The sequence below is a fragment of the Typopeltis vanoorti genome, chromosome 7 (assembly GCF_054136105.1).
Source record: "Typopeltis vanoorti isolate ZY-2024b chromosome 7, IOZ_Tvanoo_1.0, whole genome shotgun sequence".
NCBI lineage: Eukaryota > Metazoa > Arthropoda > Arachnida > Uropygi > Thelyphonidae > Typopeltis > Typopeltis vanoorti.
In genome coordinates, this window is record NC_143555.1 from 146,458,542 (window position 1) to 146,485,106 (window position 26,565).

At 36.4% G+C, this 26,565-nt stretch overlaps 1 protein-coding gene across 1 annotated transcript in view; it reads right to left on the minus strand.

Annotated features, from left to right (window-relative positions):
* Positions 1-2,743: 2,743 nt before the first annotated feature.
* Positions 2,744-26,565, minus strand: part of LOC150105173 (meiosis inhibitor protein 1-like) — a 335,005-nt gene continuing 311,183 nt past the window's right edge. Inside the window, exons 15-16 of the mRNA XM_090395130.1 lie at positions 12,447-12,566; positions 2,744-8,332 (exon numbers count right to left, since the gene is read on the minus strand). Of these exons, the coding sequence (XP_090251256.1) occupies positions 8,225-8,332; positions 12,447-12,566 (228 nt within the window). The 3' untranslated portion in view covers positions 2,744-8,224. The remainder of the gene's footprint in view (positions 8,333-12,446; positions 12,567-26,565) is intronic.

Below are 26,565 nucleotides of genomic sequence, written 5' to 3' on the forward strand. Positions count from 1 at the left end.
ATCAAATTACATGGTTGTTGAAGAACACACTAACAAGCAGGGATAAGGAAGTTATTGTTCCACTTTATAAGGCATTAATAAGACCACATTTGGACTATTGCACACAGATCTGGTCACCTGGATTTCTTACAAAGATTGTTGCAGGTCTGTGGGGTGTTCCCTACGAGGATAGATTGAAGATCTGTGGGCTTCAAAACTAGCTGATAGATGTAGGAGAGGAGATATGATAGAGGCATATAAATTATAAAGGGATTTTATAGGATTGATACTGATGACATTTTTAAGACCAGTGCAGGAATGAAGAACGAGGGACCATCCCTGGAGATTATGCAAGAGTGTGGTTAACAAGGGTGTTAGAACTAAATTTTTTGCTTGGAGGGATGTGAATGGGTGGAATACATTGCCAGAGGTGGTTGTGAATGCTTCGTCTGTGAATGAATTTAAGAAGTATGATAGGTATTGTGTAAATATGGTTAGTGTATGAACGTACGGTCTCCCGCGATGAGTCTTTTGACTACATGGAGACACCGTTATAATAATAATAATCCTGTTTAAGTTAGGTGTCTCTCAAGAAATCAAGAAATTCAGTTTGCCTTTTTGCAGATACCACCTCTTAATCCAATCTGTATTACGAGAATTAAAAATACCCATAATGATTATCCTTTTCTTATTTTCAGGTCAATTTGCCTATACATTTCTTTGTTCCCATCTTCCACATTCCCCAGCATATGCTAGCATCCAATTAAACATCTCCTGTCTACTTCCACATCACACCATACTGCTTCAAAATAGCTGCTCCTTTTTCACCATTGCATACGGTGGCGGCCCGTGAAGTTTTAAGTGGGGGTGCTGCCTATACAAAATAATTTTTAAAAAAATTATTTTTTTCCTAATCAGTAACCAATTTATTAATAAATAAATCTACAGATTTATTTATTAATAAATTGGTTAATAATTAAGAAAAAAGGAATTTTTTTAAAAATTATTTTGTATAGGCAGCACCCCCACTTTAAACTTCATGGGCCACCACTGCTTGCATATCTACCTTGTGCAGGCTCCCACTACCAACCAATGGCATCTCTCATCCCATTTTATCCTTCCCATCCTCATGAAAACTGTACCTTTTGATTTTTATTCTCATCAGGAGATCGTACTTACCCAGCCATGTTTTACTTATTCCAGCAAATTTTGGATGAATGAACTGAAATCAATGCAGCAACTTTGTCTCCTGTATCTGTGATATTCCTTGTATTCATATAAACAACATAGCAATTAATTTTGTCTATACCTAGTCCTATTTATACCACCCACCTATCATTTGTAACTTCCTCCAACACCTGACCTGAACACCTTTCACCTAAACCATAACCAATCCATATTTTTAGAATTTTTTCCAGGTGGTTGCAAGTTAATCAATCTTTGGAGTAGTATAAGAAGGAGTTTTTTCTACTGGAACAAACTAGTTTTTAATTTTATCTCTAGATCATTATGGAGTTGAAAGATGCATCATGGGAGGTACAAACTGTTACGCATAAAACCAATCAAACCCTGCTTTTAATTTATTCAATGAATTTAAAGCAGGATTTGATGGTCTCATTCAATCTGCAGTAACAACAATTTCAGGAAATGCATTGAATTCACCTGCTACTCCATACAAAGAACCTGTTCCTTATGTCCTGCTTGCACCCTCTTTTTAAAACTTTCACAGATGTCCCCTTGTTCTTCTGCTCCTCCCATCATATGAAAAATTTCTTCCACATTAACCCAATAATTGCAAGACTCTTGTTAAACAGGTAAGCTAAGGCTAACACTCACTTTCTGGAACATTCCCTTAAGACACATGGTGATATGTCATCAAGTCTTATTACCTTATTGACATCTAGCTTACTTAACTCCTCATATATCTCTTGCTTGCTCACCAATAAGTTTTCTTTATCATTTCATTCTCTACATTTGAGCTTCTGATTTCACAGTGAGGATGAAACACTCTGATGAATTGATCACTGAATATGTCAACAATGTCTTCTGCAGCAGTTACCAACCTACCACTTTCATCGATTAACATCATCTTGCCATTATCATTCTTCTTTCTGCTTGCCACATACTGAAAAAAATTCCCTAGTTTTTCTTCTCCTGATTTATTAATTTATACGCATAATACACTTGGGCTGTCCTAGCCAACTGAGGCACTCTCCTGGCCCACTCTTTATACTCTTCACGCAACTGATTATTCTTCTTGTCTTGCCTCCAAGGTGTCTTTTTCTTCCAGATTTCATGCTTAATCCCCCTCATTCATCAATCTGACAACTACCTTATTTGGCCTTTCGATGTTCAGAATACATTCACATGTTGATGCTGGTAGCATTTATTTCTTTTCTGCTTATTTCTCATTCCATGCAATAGCTGCGAGCTGTCTTCTAGCCTTGTCATTATCTGCACAACTCAATTGTAAAACACACTATTATATACAAATAACGATATTTATGATCAACAATATTAAGAACACTCTTTAGGATTAGGAATGATGACAGCAGTTTTCTGCTATATTTTCATAAAGTTTTGTTCATCATGCCGCTAAAAATGTACTGAATTGCCATGATTGTAAAAACTAACATTATATACTGGGCACCTCACTATGAACAATAAAAAGACATTAGATGGATTTTAAAAACTATTTATTAATAAAAATATATATAAAAGTTATATAAAAGAATACATTTAAGGTTATTTTCACTATCCAGATTTGACATTTTAAAACTAAAGAACACTATGTTTGTTACACGTTATAGACAAAAAAAAAATAATTCAAATATGAAACATAATTGAAAAATGCCAAATAATTAAATTTTTATTTCTTTGCATCGTTATTTGGTTTTATCAACAGCACTGTCATGATAAAAGTCCATACTAAAATAGAAATAACTACATTAAAAAACGAAATAACTAAATTAAAAGCATGAATAGTTCACTATGTGTGGAATATGTTATCACCATGAAATAAGAACCATACATAAACTAAGTAAACAGATATGACATGTGAAAACAATAGATGTTTACGTGTGGGGGGGGGGGCACCAAGACAACAACATATTACTAGGAAATGTAACATTCCATAAATTGTATAAGTGCTGTGCGTGATTTAAAAAAAAAACAAAAAACTTGAAAGTAGATAAATAAATATAGGTCACAGTAATTACTGTATGGAATTCAGTATGACAATTTCCTTGAATCTGGGTCTAGAATATCCATCATTTTAGTTTCGACAATAATAAATGAGGTGATAAATCACCCTCCAGTTGATGAGAGTGACCATGAAGTGATTACCTGGGTGGTTGCAAGCAGTGTAACGACCTCTGTGAGAATAGGGTATATGTGAAACTACAAGACTGGTGATTATGAGGAGCTCAGGAGACAGATTACAAGTGTAGCATGGAATGAGGAGTTAGCTGGAAAAGAGATGAATGCAAGTTGGGGGATATTTAAGAACTATCTAGTAGAAGCAATGCCTAAATGAATTCCAAGGATCAGAAGGTTAAATAAGGTAGGTGTGAAATGGATGAATGAAGAGATTAAGCATGTGATACCGAGGAAAAAGGCATTATGGAGGCAGCATAAGAGGAGTGGTAATTATTAATTTCATGAGGAATACAAAGAACAGGCAGGGAGAGTGACTTGGTTGGTAACAGTAGCAAAAGTGAAGTGTGAGCAGCAGTTAGTTACTAAAGTGAAAAATAATCCTAGGGAGTTTTTTCGATATTTAGCCAGCAAAAAAAGAATGATTATGGAAGGATGACACTGATTGGAGAAAATGGGATAAGGATAACTGCTGCAGAAGATATAGTGGAGATACTTAATGAGCAGTTCATAAAGGTCTTTCATTCTTGTGAATGTGAGATTGAGAGCAGGCATTATGGAGGCAGCAGATGGGGAGGAGAGACTGACTGCAAGTGAGCAAGAGGTGAATTGGGAATTGAGCAAAATTGATATTAATAAGGCTGTAGGAGTTTATAATATATCACCACGTATTCTGAAGGAATGTGCCAGAGAGTTAATATCTGCATTGACATATTTTTTTTAATATGAGTCTTGCACTGTATAGAGTTCCTTCAAAAGGAGTGGAAGGAGGGAAAGATTGTGCTACCTCATAAGCATCAAATTATAGTCCTATCAGTGTGTCAAGAGTGTTGTGGTTAAGTTGTTGGGGAAGCTTGTGAGAATAGGATCCAGAATTGGGTTGACGACAATGGTATTATCTTTATGGACAACATGGATTTGCTAAAGGAAGGTCATGTTTTAGTAATCTACTTACTTATTACAATATGAGATGATGCTTCCTTAGACGGAGGAGAGTGATACACAGTAGTATACTTCGATTTTGACTACTGCATGATAAGTTGATAGTCAAACTAGAGTGGAATAGTTTGGACATTAGATTAATGCATTGGATCGGAGACTAGCTATTTGATAGGTATCAGCAGGTGGTGTATGGCGAGAGCAATATCCTGGAAGAGGAAAGTCACTAGTGGTGTTTTATGGCCATTGCGTTTTAACCTGTATGTTAACAATATTGGCAAAGAATTGGATGGGAACATTCAGTTGCTTGCAGATGATACAAAGTTAGGAACAACTATGAAGAGCAGGTAGGTTTCACATCTAACTTGAATAAATTGAGTGAATATGCACAGGAATGGGAATGCGAGTTCAATGTTGCAAAATGTAAGATTTTAAAATTTGGAAAACAAAGATGGGATGTAGAATTTATGCTTGGTGGGGATATATTCTTGGAGGTGGAAAAAATAAGAGATCTTGGTGTGATAGTGGATAAGGATCTGAAATTTAGGACACATTGCCCAAATTGTAAGGACAACACAAAGAGTTCTGGGAGTGATGCAGAGGAAATAATTTAAAGAAGGAGATTCTTGTTCTATCGTATAAGGCTTTGATTAGGCCACACATGGACAACTGTACGCAGATTTGGCCGCCCGGTTTTCAAAAGGATGAAGAGATGTAGGAAAGGGCCCAGAAGCGAATGACTAAGGTAGTTTCTGATTTCTGAAATGTCAAATATGAGGAAAGGTTGAGAAGATGTAATTTACAGAGTCTAGTGAATAGGAGGAAGAGTGGTGGTATGATAGAGGCCTACAAGTTAGTAAGGGGTTGTCAATGTTGGAGAGGTTTTACAGAAAATACTGGGAGATCAGGGGAGAACCAGAGATCATCCCTGGAAGCTGTATAAGGAAGGTGTGAGCAACAGATTTTTTTGCATGCAGAGTTGTGAATAATTGGAATGTCTTGCTAGAGAGTGTGATGACTGCAGAGAATTTGGGCATGTTTAAAGTGTGGTATGATGAGCTGTGTGTATGACAAAACAACCTCTTAGATAAGTCTTTGACTCCATGGGGTCTTGAGATAATAATAATAGTGTTTCTGAACTTATTTTTAATGATTTCTCATTTGACGGTGCTTTTTTGTGTAGCAACTTGGTATTTGACTAGTTTATTTATTTCGTATCCAAACACAAGTAGTACAGTAGTAAGTAAGTGGTACAACATGATTTACAACAAATTAGGATACATTACAATGAGATCAGCTTAGATTTGGTAGGTGAATTATACAGGGAATAATAATTAAATATGAAAAAAAGGAAACTATACATAACTTATATACAATAAACATGGTCAGATGTTCCTCCAGTATCTTGCACAATCAACTGCTCTTTCTGTGCAGGATACAAGGTCCTCTTTTGCACAAGGCGATGGAAGAAAGGGACAAGAAAGAAGGTGTTCCATGGACTGGGTTGTCCCATACTCACAATTGTCTGGGCCAGTGAGGTAGCCCCATTTGATGAGGTTTTATTTGCAGCGTCTTGTTGTCTGGAGTCTGTTTAGGACTCCGGACGACTAGTGATGTCCATTCTATTCTTTTATCAACAGTACTAACTAAAGTCCATAATAGCTGTTCATCGAAAAATTTATTTCAACAAGAAATCTCCAAAGTCAAAACTAGTATATCTCTGAATGGTTATAATCCTAGCATCACGAGAAAATTATTGATATGTACAAAAATACTCTCTATAACTGCTCTAATGTAAGTAGTGTTAATTTTGTATGTCAAAAGTATTTCAAAATGGGTTACTCACATTCAAATTTTGCAACTTAATAGTCATGTTCATGCCAATTAGTAAGCTAACCAACTCATCTCTTAAAGATAAGCTAATTTTTATTTTATTTGAGGTTTACTGCATTTATTATTATTATTATTACTATTACTACCCCAAGACCTCATGGAGTCAGAGACTTGTCTGGGAGGTCCTTTCATCACACACACAGCTCATCATACCATGTGTTAAACACACTCAACCTCCTTGCAGACACCACACTCTCAGGCAAGGCATTCCAATCATTCACAACTCTGCACGAAAAAAACCTGCCTCTTACTCCGCTACTCACACCCTTTTTATACAGTTTCCAGGGATGGCCTCTGGTTCTTCCCTCTATCTCCCACTATTTTCTGTAGAACTTCTCCAGCATTAATCCTATAACAACCCCTTACCAACTTGTAGGTCTCTATCATATCTTTTCTCTTCCTCCTGTCCACCAGACTCTGCAAATTACATCTTCTCAATCTTTCCTCATACTCGACATTCCAGAGGTCAGAAACTACCTTAGTCAGTCGACTTTGGACCCTTTCCGACATCTCTTCACCCTTTTGAAAATCAGGTGACCAAATCTGGGCACAATAGTCCATGTGTGGCCTAATCAAAGCCTTATACAACAGAACAAGAATCTCCCTACTTCTACATGTCAGTGTCCTCTGCTTTATTCCCAGAAGCCTTTGTGTTGTCTTCACAATTTTGGCTATGTGTCCCCTAAATTTCAGATCCTTATCCACTATCACCCCCAGATCTCTTATTTCCTCCACTTCCAACAATATATCCTCACCAAGTATAAATTCTGCATCCAATCTTTATTTTTCAAATTTTAGAACCTTACATTTTGCAACATTGAACTCACATCCCCATTTCCGTGCCCAATCACTCAATTTATTCAAGTCTTCTTGTAAGGACACATCTTCACTACTCTTCATGGTTCATCCCAACTTTGCATCATTTGCATTTTTTTCGTGAATTTTTCGTGCAATTTGTCATACATTTATCACTCTAAGCAGTTGGCAAAGAAGAGGACTGCAAATGCCAGGATTACATCAGGCTTGTTAACTTCATAAATCTATGTCTTGTACATGGACCTTGTACAAAGCCCACACAGAAATATCTTCAAAATCTGAATGTTTATTCAACAATAGTTCAGAAGTCTTATAACATCAAACTTCAACTGTAATGATGGACTTTCTACACCCAAAATATGGGAAACTGGATTAGTAAATTGTGCAAAATAATTATTACAACTTTATATTTACATCTATTTAAGTTTTATATATATTACATATACTTTTATATCATATACAATTTGCACATTATGCAACATTAAATTTCCTAATAATGTACTGTTTTAGTACTGATTAGGAAATTATATGACTATGCACCAAAGTATAGATGACATCCATTGTAGGCATGTTACAGTTGCTTTTATGAATGTACTTTTTACTTCTTGTTCTTATTCTTACTGAGTATGCTATGCATGACATATAGTGAAATATTTTGCTTTTAATTGAACTAAGTTACTAAGCTAATTACCATTTCTATTATGGCTATATGTATTTTTATTTTATTATTTAGCTTTATTTGTACATTTTTTAGATGAGTTTTGTAGTCTTTTTTTTCTGCTACATGAAATGTCTTCACACAAGCTGTTCTTCTCTTTCCCAGAAGATCATCATTTCTGGTGAACTTTCTCTTCTTATTTTTATTTCAGTACTGTACACCCAGAGATGCAAGACCCTTCGATACTTGTGCGCATGTCAGAAGAAGGCGAATCCATTCCGATAATAGAGTAATCAGTCTCTCTTGCGGGATGAGTTGTTTATTATTACGTGTCAGAAAATTAACTTTTCTTTTATGAACTTTGTAGTTTTTAAAGTGGTAACTATTTTGCTTGTATAACAGTTGGAGAATTTTACGTATAAAGCACGTGTTGGTGACCAATTTGTACATCCTTTATTTCTTTCTCCCCTTCAGCATGAATTGACTATTCTTGGCAATCTGCCAGACTGGGTTCTATGAAGTGTGGTGTACTATATATCACAGCATTTCTTTATAGTTGTAACATTAACTTGTTTTAAAGATGGTGTCACTTTCAGAAGAATCAACAAGAACCTTTTGGAGCTTCATTTTCATATCATATGAAAGACAGCAATTGTATGGTCCTGATAGTATCTGTAAAAGAAAATAGTAATATCTCTTAGTAAGAATACATGGGAATATTCATAAGAATATTTGAATACAAACTTTCCACATAAGAGTATACGAGGTTCTGGTATATGATATGATATATGTATTCAAAAGCATTTCACAAGAACATACAAGGTGGTTCAAAATTCTATGTACAAACATTGAGGGGAGGTAGAGAACATCAAAATCAACCATATTCACATAGGAAAGCATGACTGGAAACGCCACCCGAAAGTGATAGGTGGCACTGTTCGCCAATGCTCCAAGTGAGTAATTGGGGCTTCCTCATTCAAGCTTTCAACGTTGTAAGAAGAACATGTGTCATTTTACGAACGCTGAGATGGCAGAAGAGCACCTCGTTTACCATATTATATAGCCAACTACTATTGAACTGTTCAGTTATGCATAACAAAGTTTATTACACTACTTACTGCCTTGTGTTATTTCTGTATCTTTGTGTCCCTGTTAGTACCTTTTGGTGGCGTTTCCAGTCATGCTTTCCTATGTGAATATGGTTGATTTTGATGTTCTCTACCTCCCCTCAAAGTTTGTACGTGGAATTTTGAACCACCCTGTATATGGGCTAGGATCCAAAATTGGGTCAATAATAACAATGTTCTTTTTGATGGTCAGTGGATTTATTAAACAAAGTCGTGTTTAACAAATGATTTATGTATTTGTTAAACACGACTTTGTATTACAAGGTGATGTATTATGTATGCTTATGTATTACAAGGTGACAAATGCATTGGACAAGGGAGATGCATATACAGTAGTGTAGACTTTGCAAAGGCTTTTGAATGATTACCACATGATAAATTAGTAATTAACTGGAACAGATGGGGTTGGATATCAGATTAGCATGATGAATAGCAGATTGGCTGTTTGATAGGTATCAGTAAGTTGTATGGGGATATGGTGTTGTTTCAGAAAAGGAACATCACCAGTGCTGCATCAGGGATCTGTTTTGGGGTCATTACTGTTTAGCATGTACAACTGTAATATTGGAAGAGATTTAAATGGGGATATCCTTGTTTGCAGATGATGCAAAGATGGGGGAAAACTATGAGAAGCAGAGCAGATATTGTTTGGACTAGTGAGTGGAGTACTGACGGGATGAGGATGCATTGGAGTGGATCCAGAGAAGGTTTACTAAGCAAGTGTCAGTTCTATCAAATGTCAGATATGAGGAGACTGAGAGAATGCAACTTTCAGAGCCTTGTGAATAGAAGAGGGGATATGATTGATATATATAAGTTGGTGAGGGGGGGGGGGGTTGTCATCAGGTTAGTGTGAAAGAGATTTTTCATTGAGTAGAGGGAGACAAGGGTAAAACTAGAGGCCATCCGTGGAAGATGTAAGAAGGGTGGTGTGACCAGCTTAGTGAGAAGTAAGTTGAATGATATATGCACATAAACACAAGAAAGATATTAATTAACCAAATATTTCGGTCTGGAAATAGCCGACCATCCTCAGTGGTATTACAAGAACAGTTTTAAAAAATACAAGCTAGAATACTAACAATAGATCGTTAAAAATAGAACACGCCACGTGATGTTATATCACTAAGTATTAAGCATAAAACAGAATATTTTGAAGTAGAGACATGATTGAAAAAAAAAAAAAAAAAAGAAAAGAAAAAATTAATGAGTAATCTTGATTAGACTTTCCCAGATTTTTGATATAGATATACAGTCATTACGATTCAGGTTGGGACGATGGAGCAAGGCCTCCAAGCTTTCCTTGAACAATTAATTTTTATATAGTCTGGAAAGTTTACTTTTGAGATAAAACATGGGCCTTTTTCAGGCCAATATGCCTAAGGATAATAATATCTTTAAGTGGTCGATGATGATAATTGAAGGTCAGTGAAGGTTCTTGTATATGGTGAAGCAAAAAGATTCTAAAGAAGTTTCACTCAAAGAAAATGTATTTATAGAAGGCATGAATTCCTGATCGTTATTAAATTGATAAATAAAATCATCTCACATTCTCTTAAGTAATGATCTATAACTTCCCAATTTTCTGAACAAATTAATTGCATTGAAGGATTTATAAAGAATAGATGAAAGAGCCATATTGATGTTTTGCTCACTAGCAATTAATAGATTGACCTCCCTCGAATCAAGAATCTTCTTTTCTTCTTTGGGTCCATTTGGCCTTGACCCATCCTACAGAGATAGCAACTTTAGCCTCAGCAGGATGTTTAGGTGATTGATGAACACACAGACCTTGAGCAGGGGCAGTAGGAACACTGAAATGCACCTTGATAGCAATTAGAAGAAACTGGTTAAAGTAAATGATGATAAGACAACGACAGTGCTTCTTGTGGTACTATCCTAATTGAGGAAAATTGCTTAATAATGCTTGTTTCTGTTGTAGCGAGAAAGAAAACTTATCAGTGGTACTAATCCTGATAGGAGGAAATTGCATGTGCCATTGGCTAGCTGAAGCCAGACAGCCTGCCTTACAAGAAAGGTGGTACTCTGCACATTGTCAAGTCCTAACGATGGTATGGGATGACTTTATGGGCCAAAAGGGGCCTTGTACTACACATGGACTTGGACTTTGCAGGCCTTGTGCTGCTCATGGGTATGCTGATCATACCCATGAGCAGCACTTTTCTTTATATTCCTTCCACAACTTTTTCTTTATCTGCAACTCCTGCTTACTGATGCTATTCATCCATCTAACTTCCACCTGATTTATTCTCCTGACAATGGGTATACAGTGTGACACTGCTTTCTTCAAATATCTCTTGAACGTCTCTCATGCACTGCCAATTTCTCTCTCTCCTTCAACTTCTTATGTCATGGCACTGCTGAAAGTCATTAACTCCTCACTTTGTCATAAAACACTAGTTTTGTAATTTCACATATATCCCTTTTTAACAGAAAATTATGCATGTTTGACATGACCTCTCTCTCTCTCTCTCTCTCTCTCCTAAAGGAGACAGCATGGCTAGTTTGGTTGCTGCTAAATTCTCTGATGCTATGACCAGATCCAGCATTCTTGAACCTTGTGTCCTCTCCAACATATGATATTTCAGGTAATTATCTCTTAGCAGCTGTATGAATTCCATTTCCTTCCCTCCCTCCCTGTGACTATTCCTCCTCCTAATCTATGTCCTTATGGTTGAAATCACCTATAATAATTACTCAATCTGCACCCAGCATGTAATTTGCAAGTGCATATCATCCACACTCTCTTTCTCTCTCTCTCTCTCTTATACTCCCTCCCCCCTGCTCCCCTGGTACCTATAGCAGCAGCAACACTGATGATGTTGAGTTAGAGTTTCTTCCATATTTTGCCTTGTTCCCTGATGAAAACAGCAGGGTCTTGTTTAGCTGATTGATTCCCCATCAGTAATGAAATTTCATCATGTTGTGCCATAATTTTTTTTTGGTTTAAGCCAAAGCAGAATAGTATTTGGTTGGCTCAATCCAAAATTGTCAGCCCATCCTCATTTGTAGTATCCAGGCAGATACCTGCTAATGGAGTGCACTAGAAGAAAGCTAGGATTGAACATTTCCAACACTTTTACCACCATTCAGTATATACTCATTATTGTATAATTGGCTACCTTTGTCTTTGAGCTTCCTTTATGTAATGATATTATTAGGAAACTACATCATATACTGTTCCTCAGTGATTCACCTGCATAATTCACTACTTTTATGCATAATGAATTGCACAAAGTAGTGAGTTATCCTCTTGTTCTATTATAAGAGATAATTTGACAACTGTTAAATCCACTGAAAGATGCAATTTTTATGCAATTCCACTACCTTGCAAAAATTATAACTGCCACAATTAAGACTTAATCACATTTTCAGATAAAAATTCTGTTTTCCATTGATAGCTGCAGTTCATTTATACATACAATGTAGATGTTATTTGATTAATGACTGCAGATCATTAAAAATCATAATTATGTAAAATAAGGATCCATTTTAATGATGTAGTTGTACTGTGTGCAGTTATTATTATTTTATTCTTTTTGAAAGTGAGTGATTAGCTAACAGCAGAATAACAATAAACATTGCACCAAAGCTATTATATACAGACAAATACTTATGCATATATCTAGTACACATACCTCTTGTATGATTATTTTTAATTCTGACGATTTTTCATTCAGTGATTCCTGCTGAATTACTGTACAAAAGTGATGTATAGTTCCAGCAACTGCATAATTTAATTTTGGGTATTTCAGCCACTTAAGAGGAGGAAAGAAAAAAGAAGTAAATATATATGAAGTAAATAACAATGAAGTAGAAATTATTTCGATATCTGACTTACAAGGGTGGTCAGAAAAGTTCTCGGCCTAACAATGAAAAAACTGATTTAAAATTTCAAAATTATTTTTATTTTTCAATATAATCTCTCTTAAGACTAATACATTTATTCCAGTGCCATTATCCCATCCCTGTAGTGGTTATCAGTAATATCTGCAAAATAACTCTCTACAGCTCCAATCACCTCTTGATTCGAAGAAAAACGCTGACCAGTGAGGAGGAAGTCAGAGGGAGCCAAATCTGGGGAATATGGTGGATGTTCCAACAATTCATAGTGCAAATCCCTTAATTTTCCCATTGCCAAAACACCTTTGTGGGCAGGTGCATTGTCCTGATGAAAGATGATTTTTTTCTTCTCCAAACCAGGTCTTTTCTCACGAACTGTTTCGTCTAGTCTGGTTAAAAGATCGCAATAATATTCCCCAGTTATTGTTTTGCCCTTTTCAAAATAATTAATAAGCCTTTAGCATCCCCAAACACCAATGCCATGACCTTTCGTGCTGATGGAACTGACTTTGTTTTCTTTGGCACTGAACAACAGGCTTCTGTCCACTGTTTTGACTGCTTTTTGGATTCTGGTGTGTAATGGTGAATCCAAGTTTCATCCATAGTAATAAATCGATGCACAAATCAGTTTTATTCTTGTTAAAACACTGCGAGTGCATTTTTGATCTGCTGTGAGCAAGCGCAGCACCCATCTTGCGCAAAGCTTTTTCATTTGCAATTCTTCATGCAAAATATATCTTACACACCCTTTTGAAATGCCTACAGTCTCATCAATTTCATGCACTTTGACTTGCCAGTCATCCAATACCATATTGTACACTTGATCAATGATTTCTGGTGTTGTTACACTTTTTTGGCCATCGTTCAATGGATCATCTTCAAGGCTGGTACGGCCATGTTTAAACTCGGCAGCCCATTTCATAATTGTCAAAAACAAAGAAAAAGAGTGCCCATGAACTTTTATGAGCTTTGAATGAATTTCTTTTGCCGTTAAATCTTCTTTTACAAAGAATTTTATAACCACACAATACTGAATTTTATCCATTTCAAGGAATATAGACAACACTTTTGCTTCAGACAGCTGTATAAAACAAACTACTTGATAGAATGACTTGTAATTTCACATGGATGCTTATGACATATGTACCAACTTAGAAAAAAAAATCTCTTGCCGATAGTGGCCATCTTTGGTCGAGGCTGAGAACATTTCAGACCACCCTTGTAAATAGAATCACTCACCTTAATTAAAAGCATGTTACTTTGATTTACAAATGGACCAGATTTATATGTAAAGATTTTAGAAATTGTTTTGAATATTTCTATCATAAGGCATTATGATAGAAATATTCTATCATAAGGTAAAAAGGAATAAGACTATTAGAGGTAAGTACAAAGTGCCCTATAGCTAAGTCAGTATGCTATAAATTTAATATATATATTTTTATGAATAGTGATAATTGTAGAAAATAAATATTTACAGCTATTGAAATAAAAGCATATCTTTATTACATTTACTAATTTTTATTTGCTCATTATGATTGGTCTGCTTGTGGTACTTTGGGACAAGAACAGCAAAGGTCATATTGCACCATAACAAAGGTAACAGCAATACATAAATAGTCAAAGACAATCTAGTAAACAATATGCATGCAGAAAAATAATATATAAAACAAACAAAAAATTAAAACAACAAAAAAACAACAACAGAAAATTAAACAATAATTATATAAGTATATAATAAACAATAATTAAGTATATAGTATAAATAAGTATATAGTAAACAATAATTATATAATAGTATAAGTAAATGTGACTTCTCCATTGCCTCTGCCTTAGTATCACCACTTCTGGGTCTGACTCCCACTGACGAGACCTCAATAAGGAGGCGAAACCAGTCTGGGTAGTGGCCCTTCCCTTAATGCATAGCATTATACATGTCTGCAAGGAGATGTGCTTTGCATCATGGGAGATACTGAGACAAGGAGTGATGAGAGCTTGGTCCACCTTTGCCATGAGTTGCCTCAGTCCTGAAGATACTTCAGGTGCAAACTTTATTTGCTTACACTTGGATAAAGGATTAAACTAAATTTATTATAATAACCCAAACTCCTTCACCCTTCTTTGCAATTAAATTGGGCTTTCTAATACCAGCTGCAGTCCTATAGTGAGGTTCAACCGCAGTCTCCCAACCTTTGTTTTTCAACCGGTTATTTAATATGGAGACCACGGCATCATGCCGTGGTCTCCATATTAAATGCCTCTATGGCCAAAGGGTGTGTGGCCCTCATGGGCTGGGCATTGATCTGAGCCCTGATTAAGTCAATAAATTCATAGAAGTCTAGTAACTTCCCCATACCCATTGATGATGGGGAGGCACTAGATTAGATCCATAAAGTGATGCACCATCAACAGAGCTATATAGCTGAGTAGCCCATTTCTTATGCTCTGCTGATGCAGTCTCTATCAGTATCAAGTAAAGAAGATACCAAGGTATCTCCATTCCTCCAGAACAGGAAGGCAATGCAATGGCCTATCATACAGGAAAAACTCAAGATTTTTTAACGTTTGGCTTCTTGTCATGCCATGAAGGGACAACTGCTAATGAGCGGGACTTCTCTACATTTATGGTAAGACCTCTAACATGAAAGACGTCGACTGCTCAGTCAAGAGTTCGTGCAGGTCTTTTGCATGACGTTAGTGGAAGTCACGAGAATAAGGTCATCTGCAAAAGCCATAGCATTAAAAGAAGATGCATCAAGAGAGTAACCAATATGGTTAAGTAGAGAACAAAGAAACTCATCAATGATAATACAGTTGAAGAAAAAGGGGGATAGAGGGTCACCTTGGTAAACACCAAGGTGACCCTCTAAACTGTAAACTGCAGGAATAGAAGTCGCACAGGCAACAATATTAATAGTAAGAGAATTATTAGAGTAAAACATATGAAAGAAAAGAAGACTCTAAAATATATGAAAGAAAAGAAGCTGGACAACCTGCAATAGATTGTGCTCCTAAAATAGCAGAAAGAGAAAAACACTATCAAAGGTTTTCTGAAGGTCCAGGGAAGCCATAAACAAAGGCTTAAGATGAATCGGAAAGGAGGGCAGAAAGAATATACATGTTCTCAGCACAGCCATCTGAAGGGACAAAGGCTCTCTGCTTAACGTCATGTTGGATGTACTTTTGCTCTTGACTAACACTTTATGATAAAGTAAAAGAAGAACAGGAGAAACTGTAATAGGCCTGTAATCTGCAATGCTAGCAGCATCCTTCTTTGGGATAAATATAGTTCTTGAGTTCCGTAAATAAGGCATAAATATCAACTTTAGTTGATAGGAAAATATTCAGAAGAACCCAAAGGATTTGAATTGGCACTTTCCTTAAATGTGACACTGGAAAGCTGTCCCGGGTAGAAGCTGAATTACTATGAGGCAAAGTTGATACAATTTCTTCATGCGAAGCAGGAGAATAAATGGCTGATTCAGGGACAGACCCAAGCACACAAGGCTGGGCTTGATCAGATAAATAAGGTGATGGTGTAGAGAAGACAGTACTCCAAAAAATCTTTGTGCTGATCTTCGGAGGGAGGTGAGGTGGAGATGTCTCATCTAGTATAGTCTTTACACACATCCCGCAATTCTACTTATATAGGGCTTGCATTTCTGTATAAGCTCCCTTCCTCAATCACCTAGTGAAGGCAGACTTCAAGGCTGGGGATGTCTTGGTTGTTGAGGCTGATGCTGCCACTCGGAAAATATATTTTGGAAACAATCCCGAAATTTGATGGTGATATCATGCCTATTAAGATGAGCATGAATAATGTCTTTAAGAGTTCTATGATTATATTCTGCTAAAGGTTAACGGTTTAAAGCTGATGCTAACTTGGAAATCAGAGCCTCTGTTGCTGAAACTGGTTGTTTATATTGAGTAGGAACAGAAGGCAGGGCTGGGGGGGGTATGGAGATATTACCCATCCTGCCATTCTTAGGAAGTTCTGTAAGTTCATTAACAAGCTGTTTGCAACCTGCTAGTCTTCGATGACTTTTAATAGCATGAACAGGACAATGAGGCAGCACATCAGTCAAAGCCTCATTTAAGTTCCTACCACCTGCCACTACCAAATGAACTTCATGGGCAGCAAGAATGTGCTCCTCCTCTGAACTCCAGCATGCTTTCATGCACTCAATGCAGATAGCAGTGTTGGCTTTAACAGGATGTTTAGAAGAACGATGCACTCCAAGTCCAACAGCAGGAGTAAAGGCATGATTACATTGAGGGCAGATAAAATTATGAATATCCAAAATTGCAACCTGCTGGAACACTGATGACTTGTACCAGTAGAAAATAGTTGATTACAATTCTTGCAGGCATGTGTATGGCATTTAGAAATGTTGAAGAGACAGGAGAAGTCCCGAACGTTGGAATCAATCTTCAGGTTTCCTGGATCTAACCAATCAGAGTCAGACCCGATATTTTTTTTATTATTGCAAGCGAGGAAACTAACCCATCTTGGAGTGCTAGCCCAAGATGGGAGGAATAGCATAATGAGCCAGTTAGTCACCCGAAGGTGTCCAGGGTATGCCATTGCCATGAGGAGGCTGCTTAAATCTAGCAGACTCACATCCCCACATATCACTTTTTGGTATCAGTCAGAACCATCTGTTCACACTAATATTTTATAATCCAATCCCATATTCTCCAACAGTATTCCATTTATGCAACATTGGACAAGAGTATTCCATGCTATATTCTGTCAAAAGCCTTAGCAAAATTCAAAAGTATCATTGTATATCCATTCCCCTTGTCTAGGAATGGATAATGTTACCACTAGTTCAGTGGTAACATTATCACAGAATGTGAGCAAGTCAAAAAAATTACCTTCCCTTAGCAAACCCATGCTGTTCATTTCAAAGTAGAGATTTGCTGTCAACTCATTTCTGAATGCAACCCCTAACCAATTTTTCCAAAATCTTTACCACCACTCCTGAGATACTGATTGGTCGATAGTTGGATACATTGGTCTTTGCACCACCATTATGCAATGGGATTACCATACATTCTTTCTGCAGAATCTTCCCTGTTCTGAGACTCAAATTATATAGTCTGGTCAAAGGAATAGCCAGTTCAGCTGAACACTCTTTTAGCACCCGTGCTGATATCCCATCAGTCCCTATTGCTGAATTCCTATTCAGTTTGTGCACAGCTTTATTACCTCCTCTTCATATACCTGAGTTTCTTCATCCAGTGAAGGGGTGGCAGTGAACTCAATGTTGCACATACCAGGTCGATAGCTTTTAGCAAAATGGGCACTCATTAGTTGAACAACCTCTTCTGCATCTGTTATCCTCACAGCATTTGCATTCAGAAGAGTTATATATTCATTCTTTCTTTTACTTGCAGCATCGATAGAATTCTTGTGGGTTGTCTTTAGCTTGCAGAGCCAGTTTCTTTTCTTACTCAGACTTAACTTTCTGTACAATGGTTGTGACTACTCTAGCCTGCTGCTTATAAGTTTCATAACAGACATCATTCTTATGTACACGGTATTCCTTCCACATCATTTTCATATGAATCCCTTGTTTAATAAGATTACACATCCATTTCACTCCTACCCTATTTATTCTTCAAACTCTCAGGACACATTCTAATATTACATCATTTAAGTATTTTAAATGCTTCCCATGCAGTTGATATTCTTCCCATCCAGCAACCAATACCATTCTGCTGAAATCCTAATACTCCTCAGTTGGTCATAATTTCCTTCTTCGTAGTTCAGCATGTAACCTTTTCTAAACTTAGTCACTTCCGAAGTGAGTACTACCTGATCACCAACCAGAGGCAGAATAGTTATGTCTTTAACTGAAACACCCTCTGATACTAGAATCAAATCTAATGCTCTTTGACTTTGAGTTCCTTCTGTCACATGCTGCTTGATGAAGTTGTCTCGCAACAGCTCAATAAATTCAGTTTCATTCTTCTTATGAGATTTTACTGCTACGAAATCAATATTTGGATAATTAAAGTCTCCCATTATGATTACTCTTTTTGCATCCATCATCTCTATTTGATGATGCATTTCTTCTTCACTAGCAACCGACCTACTAGATCTGTAACAACACCTCGATATGTATTTGAATCTTGTTAGATTCCACCTCACAACAGATCGCTTCAAACTGACTGCCACATGAAATACTGTTACTAGTACTACAATGATAGGTCTCAACACTAACTTGATTCAAGTAATCCAATATCATTAGCAGCATGTCCCCCCCCCCACTCCTCTCCTATCCTATCCTATCCTGTCTATCCTTCCTAAAAATAGACATCAGAGGATTCTGATAGCCAGGTCTCACTAATGCCTACAATCTGAGGTCCTAACATATTAGGGCCTCCGAGGAAACAAACTCTACTCCTTTGTTTCTGATACTCCTAGCACTCGTGTACATTATTCTGTTTTTCCCCCCCTCATTTCTATTCATCTTGAAAATATTATTATTATTATTCAGGCCTCCATGGAGTCAAAAGACTCATCGTGGGAGGTCCTTCCTAAGAAACACAAAGTCTATCAAGACTCATCGAGGGGAGGCCCCCCCCCTAAGAAACACAAAGTCTATCATACCACTCCTTGACCGTTCTCATCTCACCACTCCATCAGGCAATGCATTCCATGGTTCAACCACCCTCCATGCAAAGAAACCACTCCTCACCCTCTTGCCCACAGTTTCCTTTCGTAACTTCCAGGGATGGCCTCTTGTCATCACTCCTTCCCGCTGTTCAACCAAGTGAAAGAACTCCCCAGTGTCAACCCTGTAACCACCTCTCAACAGTTTAAAAGTCTCAATCATATCACCTCTCCTTCTTCTATCCACCAAACTCTGCAGTCCACATTCCCTCAGCTGAATCATTGTACAGTCCTGAAACCATCTTTGTTATCTGCCTTTGTACCCTTTCCACAGTTAATATAATCATGTTACATGAATTTATTAAGCACTGTCATATGCAATCCTCTGATGTCTCTTCATTTGAATAGTTTTTGTATCCATTCCCATTTGTTACAATTTACATAATAGACTTCTTTATAACAAAATTATGGAGACAACTACCATGTTAGACTAACAACTTCAATTTAATATAAACTAAAATAATTACCCAACAGTTTGATCTTCATATTAAGCTAATCATGTGAAGTATTATTATTATTATTATCATTATTAACATCTGTCTGTGGAGTCAGAGGCTCATCGTGGAAGAGAACACACTATCAAACACAAATCTCATCCAACCATGCTTTAAAATGAATCAAAGTGTCTAAAGTCACATCACACTCATATAAACAAAAAGTGACAAGCTACATTTCAATACACAGTATTGCAATTCAGTAATGCAATGAAAAAACCTATTACATCAAAGATGGAGTCCCATCTCTTTGGCTAGAGACCACTTACAGATAAATTAAAATAAAAAGTACTGGTGGTTGTGGTGGTCGATATATGTAATAAAAGTTGAAATTACTGCTTAGGGTCCCGAAGTTAGGATTTGTTGGAGAATTTGTAACAGATGTTATGGGTGTTGAATGTGTGTGATTCTTATTTTTAGAATTTTTAAGTGACCATTATTGTTTACATTAGGGCAGTTGATGAAAATTTCACAGGCTTATTTAAATTTGCATATACCATGTTTTGATACGATGTAAGAAACAAGATCCTTTCCAATCAGTTTGGTGTAGAGCATTAAGAGCATGATCACAGAGGCCTTATTTACCTTTTGGTAAATTTAACACGTTTAACATGCTAAATTTAATGATTTTTTTGTTAAGTTTAACATGTCATTTGTGTTCTTTTTTCCAAATCAGAATCATGCATCCTGTTTCACCAACAGGATGGTGATATCATGGCTGAATAATGTAAACATCAACAGATCTAAGTCAAACTGTATGTTTTAAAGGAGAGGAATTAGAGCACATTACTCAAGAAGCTTCCGTATGAAAGTTAGCAATAAGAGGGGACAGCAACAAGCCCATTAAGTTACAGAAGTAATGGATTCGGTATACTTTAGAGTGTGCCAGTAGGGAAGTGCCTTGGAAGTACTGAATATGTTTTCACAGTTTTGTAGGAAATTTATTACTAAGTGACACCTCTAAAGAGTCCAAGGACTCATCCAGTGATGAGTCCTTGGACTCATTATCATAATGTGGCACTCTACTCTGCCGCAAATCATTGTTTCCCCTACTTAATCCTCAACTATACACAATGACATTATTATCATCAACACAAAATGCCATCAATCACAAACAGAATTTTTTTGTCTGTAAATTACATGTATTATCATGATTGATTTGCCTGTATACAAGATGAAAACCTCAAATTTCTAACAGAAAACATTCTGCTACCTCTGTATGAGATCAAGTAACATATGCAAAGGTGGCATTGCCTATTAATTTTACCTGATATTCCTTTAATATATGGAATGGCCATGGTTTAACTGTAATCTATATTACTTCCATTTTTAGGTGTGTAGTTTTGTGAAGAATTTTATTAATGGTATTTTTGTTATAGCCCTTGGTTCTAAACATATTGCTAATAATTTGCAATTCATTCTTAAGAGCTTGCTCATTAGAGCAAATTGATATTGCTCTGTTTTTAAGAGTGTTAATGACCAAGTTTTTGTGAAGGGTGTACAAAGTGTTAACGTGTATATTGGTTGTATGCGTGTCGGCTTGCAGTAGACAGTGAAGGACAGACAGGAAGATATGTAACAAGTGTATTCAAAAATGGAAGTGAGTTTTCTCTTTCTATTTCAATCATAAATTGTGTGCATTCATATTGTTTGTTCAGGCAGCTATGGAAGGTGTTAAAAATTTGGCAGTTGTGTGGCTGAATAATGTACCAAACTGTAGGTTTTAAAGGAGAGGAATTAGAGCATATTACTCAAGAAGCTTCTATATAAAAGTTAGCAATAAGAGGGGACAGCAGCAAGCCCATTATGAATGTACTTTCTTTTTGTACGTAAAAATTATTTTTCTCCATGACATAACCAGAATGTAGCACATGGGTAAAGACAGCTGTAATACTGGGTGAAAACTGATTAATAAATAATCTTTGTTGAGCATGCTTTTGCTTTTGTCTATGAAGCGTTATGTGTTTTTTACATAAGAAGGGGGAATGATCTATCAACTCCTTGAGTATTGATGCTGTTTCTTTTGCTAGATGATAATTATGGCTGTCTGTACCTTATAAAAAACAACAATAAACAATTCTTAAATGAGTAGTAGAAAGGCTTATGTATTGACAATTCATCTCAATTTATTTAAAGGTTCACAACACAGAATAATAAGAAAATAATATTTATTTAACTTTAAATTATATATTTACACTTGGATAAAGTGTAAGCAAACAAAGTTTGTGCCTGAAGTATCTTCAGGACTGGGGCAACTCGTGGCAAATATTGTTGTCAGTACCCAACTGTGGAACTTCACAGCGAAAGAGATTAAAGATTTATTTATACCAAATTTTACTTTTTTTAATGGAAAGAATGTCAATTTCAGAGTATTTTAGGAGTCTTAGAATTAAGCACAGAGTGTTGTAGTATTCAGAAACAATCTCAGCTTTTGAACCTTTATAATCATTAACTCCAAACAGAGGAAGAAGAAAACATTATTAACATTATTAATAGTAACATTATTCGAATTCAAACAGAGGGTCTGGAATTTAGTTGAAAAGATCAACGGAAAATTTGGTTGACGTCTCCATGGTCCAGAAGAGATCTCTACTTTTTCCATACAGTGGGACTTAAGTATAACTGGATTATGATCTGACACGTTGATGTCAAGATGTTTTATCTGAATTATCCTATTTATAAGGGAAGAAGAGATATAAATTCAATCAATATGAGTACCAATACCTTGATTCATGTATGGGTATGTCTGGAGATTAGGATTGCGAATCTTTCATATGTCTACTAGTTGAGCACTGTCAAGACATGTTTTTAACTGTGCATATGGCCTGGTTGGCTGAGTGGTTAGCGTATCCGCTCTCCAGCCAAAAGGCTGCTGGTTCGAATCCCACCATGGGCATGGATGTTTGTGATTGTCTGTGAAAGCACTAGTGGTGGTAGTCGGCGGTAGATGGCATTGGTGTTAGATGATGAATGTTGGTGGAGTAGTGGGACGAAGAGTTGATGCCCTCCCTCGACGAGTCTTTGGACTCCCTGGAGGTGTGATGTAATAATAATAATAATAATAATATCCCACTTTTCCACTCCTGGGGTGTCCTCCTATTCTGTCTAATGTGGGGTTTTTCAATACAATTCCAGTCTCCAACTGCTATGATGTAGTGGGAACCATATAAATATGGCTCCAATTCCTGGAAGAATTTTTGTCTAACCGTTCCATTGGATGGAGTATCTGCATCCCTTTCTGCATATATTCTGCATCCCTTTGGATATTATAGAATGACCCAAGGAGGGGGGGAAGAATAAGAACTCCTACTCCAGCCCTGTTAAATCTTCCAAAGCTCCAATAAGAAAGAAGTGGATATCTATCTGTTAAACTTTCTATATCTTTATATCAGGTTTTTGTTTCTTGGAGAAACAAAAACCTGATATTATGGCATTGCACAAATTTCCATATAGTTTCTTGTTTAATGTGCCTATGGAATCCTCGTACATTTAATGAGGCAACACAGAAAGGAGATGTATGATTATTGAAGTGTCACTAGTGAGTCTTTAACTTCTAAATTTTGGATGAACCCGATGAGGTCTTCAATCTGTGAAGAAGTAATTGTGTAACTTGTAAACGGTTTTCCAGTTTTTTACAGTTCCTTTCCATTACTTCAATTTCATGGCTATCATTTTTGATTTTGAAGCTAGTTATTTTCTTTAATTGTATCTCTTGCTTTCTCTTTATTAGAATGACTTGGCTCTTCATAATCCATAAACTCTTCTGAGCCTGAAGAGTTTTCATTTGATGATCCACAGCCTTCTCCATCTTTACATTTTTTATTACTTCTTTTAGTTGTAGTTCATTTTTTAAAATTTTTTTTGTTTATCTTCGATTTTTTTTCCATTAATTCATCTTTTCTTTTTGATGATCTTGCCTGCATATCAAGTTCTTTCAGTTATCTTACTTGCTTTTCTGTTTCTTCTCCAGTTTCTCCTTGTAGAACAGTTGAATGTTTTTGGATTTCATTGTGTACCTGTTCAGTTGTTATTTTAGGTTCATTACTGATAATTTCAACTGATGTTTCATCAGTATTTGACTGGAAAAGTTTCTCCTGCAGATCTGTAATTTTGGGGCTAATTTCTAACTGATTTGGTTGCACACTTTTTGTGATTTTACCAAGCATAGTTTGCTTAAAAGCGCCATCTTTACTAGACTGAATTGGAAGATCCGGGAACTCTTCATTATGCCTCTCTGATATATATGGTGTTCTAATTGGCTCTACAGGAACTCCCACTCTTTCCGCAAAAGTTCTAAAAGGACAAGTGTTAATACAGTGTTCAGAACTTTTTCATTTCTGACAGGGTTTGAGGCACCGATTAGCGATATGTCCAATCTCCATGCAGCTGAAACATTTAGATTTGGGACAGTTACCACCTAAGTGATCGTATGAACCACAACGCAAGCATTGATGTACTCCAGGATAGTTTACCATAACTCAGGTTTACCAATGTTGACAAAATTTCTTATGGGTGTCTTCATATCCATTGTGAAGGTGACATCACCAGAAAACCAATTTGGATCTTCACTTGACAAACCCTTTCGTATATTAGTAATCTTTCCCCATTTCGAAAATGTCTGTATAAGAATTTCATTACTATTCTCTATATATTCCATTGGAAATTCGGAAATCTTTCGATTTTTACTGTTTTGACCTGGCTCCCGACCCATTACAGAAATAACTGTGCTGCCTTCAAAAGTAAAACCCTATAATAGTTTGTCTCTTGTTTCCACATCTTTAACTACAATTAAATATTTCCCTCTGCCATAAGGGGTGAAAGAATAAATCTTGTTTGCGCCGACTATCTCTTTTAAAACCCGTCTTTTAGTTACCCATCTCGCTTCTTCACATCTGGGAATTTCAATTCCTAGAGTTCGCACCCTTGGAGGAATTGGTACCATTATCTCAAGTGGGAAAAAGACTATAACTTCTGCATTTAATTGGAAGAAAAAAAAAACTTTCAGCTGTAAGACTGAGAATAAAATAATCCCATGATACAGAAATAATTCTACACTATCAGCAAATAATAATAATAAAAAATGTCCCTTGAACTTCAGATTTCTATCTACCATCACACTGAACTCCCTAGCTGCCTCCATTTCTTCTAACAGAGCTCTGCCAAGAGAATACATAGCCTCTGATCTCTGGATCCTCAATTTCAAAACCTTATATTCAGATTGTTAAAACTGACATCTCTCATTAATTTTCTCAACCTTCCAGCTTATTCAATTCCACTTGAAGAGGTACAGCATCAGTACTATTACTAATAATAATTGTGGCCTTGCAGGAAGATCTGAATAGACTGTGTGAGTGGGCAAATGATTGGAGCTTTCAGTTTAATGTTGCAAAGTGTCTTGAAATTTGGTAGGAATGGTTGGGATGCAGAGTATACAATTAATGGAGAAATTCTGAAAGAGGTGGAGGAGATGCGAGATCTGTGAGTGATGGTGGACAGAGACCTGGCATTTAGGGGTCACACTGCTAAAGTATAAGACCATCCCAAAATGATTATGGCAATAATGAGAAGGACATTGACATGCAGAACCAAACAGGTTATGGTTCTCCTGTATGAGGCTTTGATCAGGCCAATTTATGGAATATGGACTACTATGCACAGATTTGGCCACCTGGTGTTCAGGGGAATGAGGATGTAATGGAGAAGGTTTAGTGAGATAGTGTTATGTCTATGGAATGTGAGATATAAGAAGAGCTTGAGGGAATGAAACTTACAGAACCTTCTGAATAGAAGAAGAAGAGGGGATATGATTGAGACATATAAGTTGGTGAGGGGTTATTACAAGATTAATGTGAAGAAGATATTTCAAGAGTAGAGAGAGGCAAGAGGAGAACTAGAGACCATCCATGAGGAAGATGTGAGAAGGGGAATGAGAAGCAGGCTCTTTGGGTGGAGAGTGATTGGTGAATGGAATGCATTGCCTGAAAGTGTGGTGAGTGTTGAAAACTGTGAATCAAGTTTTCATGTGAATCAGTGGGTTCAAGGCAGGGCTTGCTCTTTTGGCAAGAGACAGTACCATCATTAAGGTCTATAGAACAAGTAAAACATTTCAGCTACTTAGGCACAATTTTTAATGAAGATGGTAAATTAAATATGGAAATAGACAATAGAATCAACAAAGTCGGTATGGTAGGAAGTCAACTGAATAAATTTATATGGAATAAGAGAGAAATTAGTCAAAACTAAATTAGCTGTATACAAGACAGTGTTCAAACCAATTTTAACTTATGGATCTGAGAGCTGGTTTAGAAATAAAACACTTGACTGAAGACTAGAGACCACAGATATGTGAGTCCTGAGAAAGATTAGGGACATGAACAGATGGCAATATCATATTAAAAATGAGGATATTAGGAAAACATTTGACATCGTTAGCATCCAGAAATGTGTTAGCAGAGCTAATCTCAAGTGGTATGGTCCCTTAAACAGAATGGGAGAGGAAAGATTAGCAAAACAAATGTTCTCTGCTAGGGTGGAAAAAGACCCAGAGGAAGACCAAGATATAGGTGAATTGACCCAGTAAAAAGTGCCTTAGAAGATAGAAATATAAGATCTGATAATGTGGGAGTCTTAATAATAATAATAATAATAATAATAATATCTTCCTGTACAATCCAGTGTCCAGTGGCAATATTATTATTATTAGCAGGGTTTTCTCTCCTGGAAACTCAGATTTTTAAT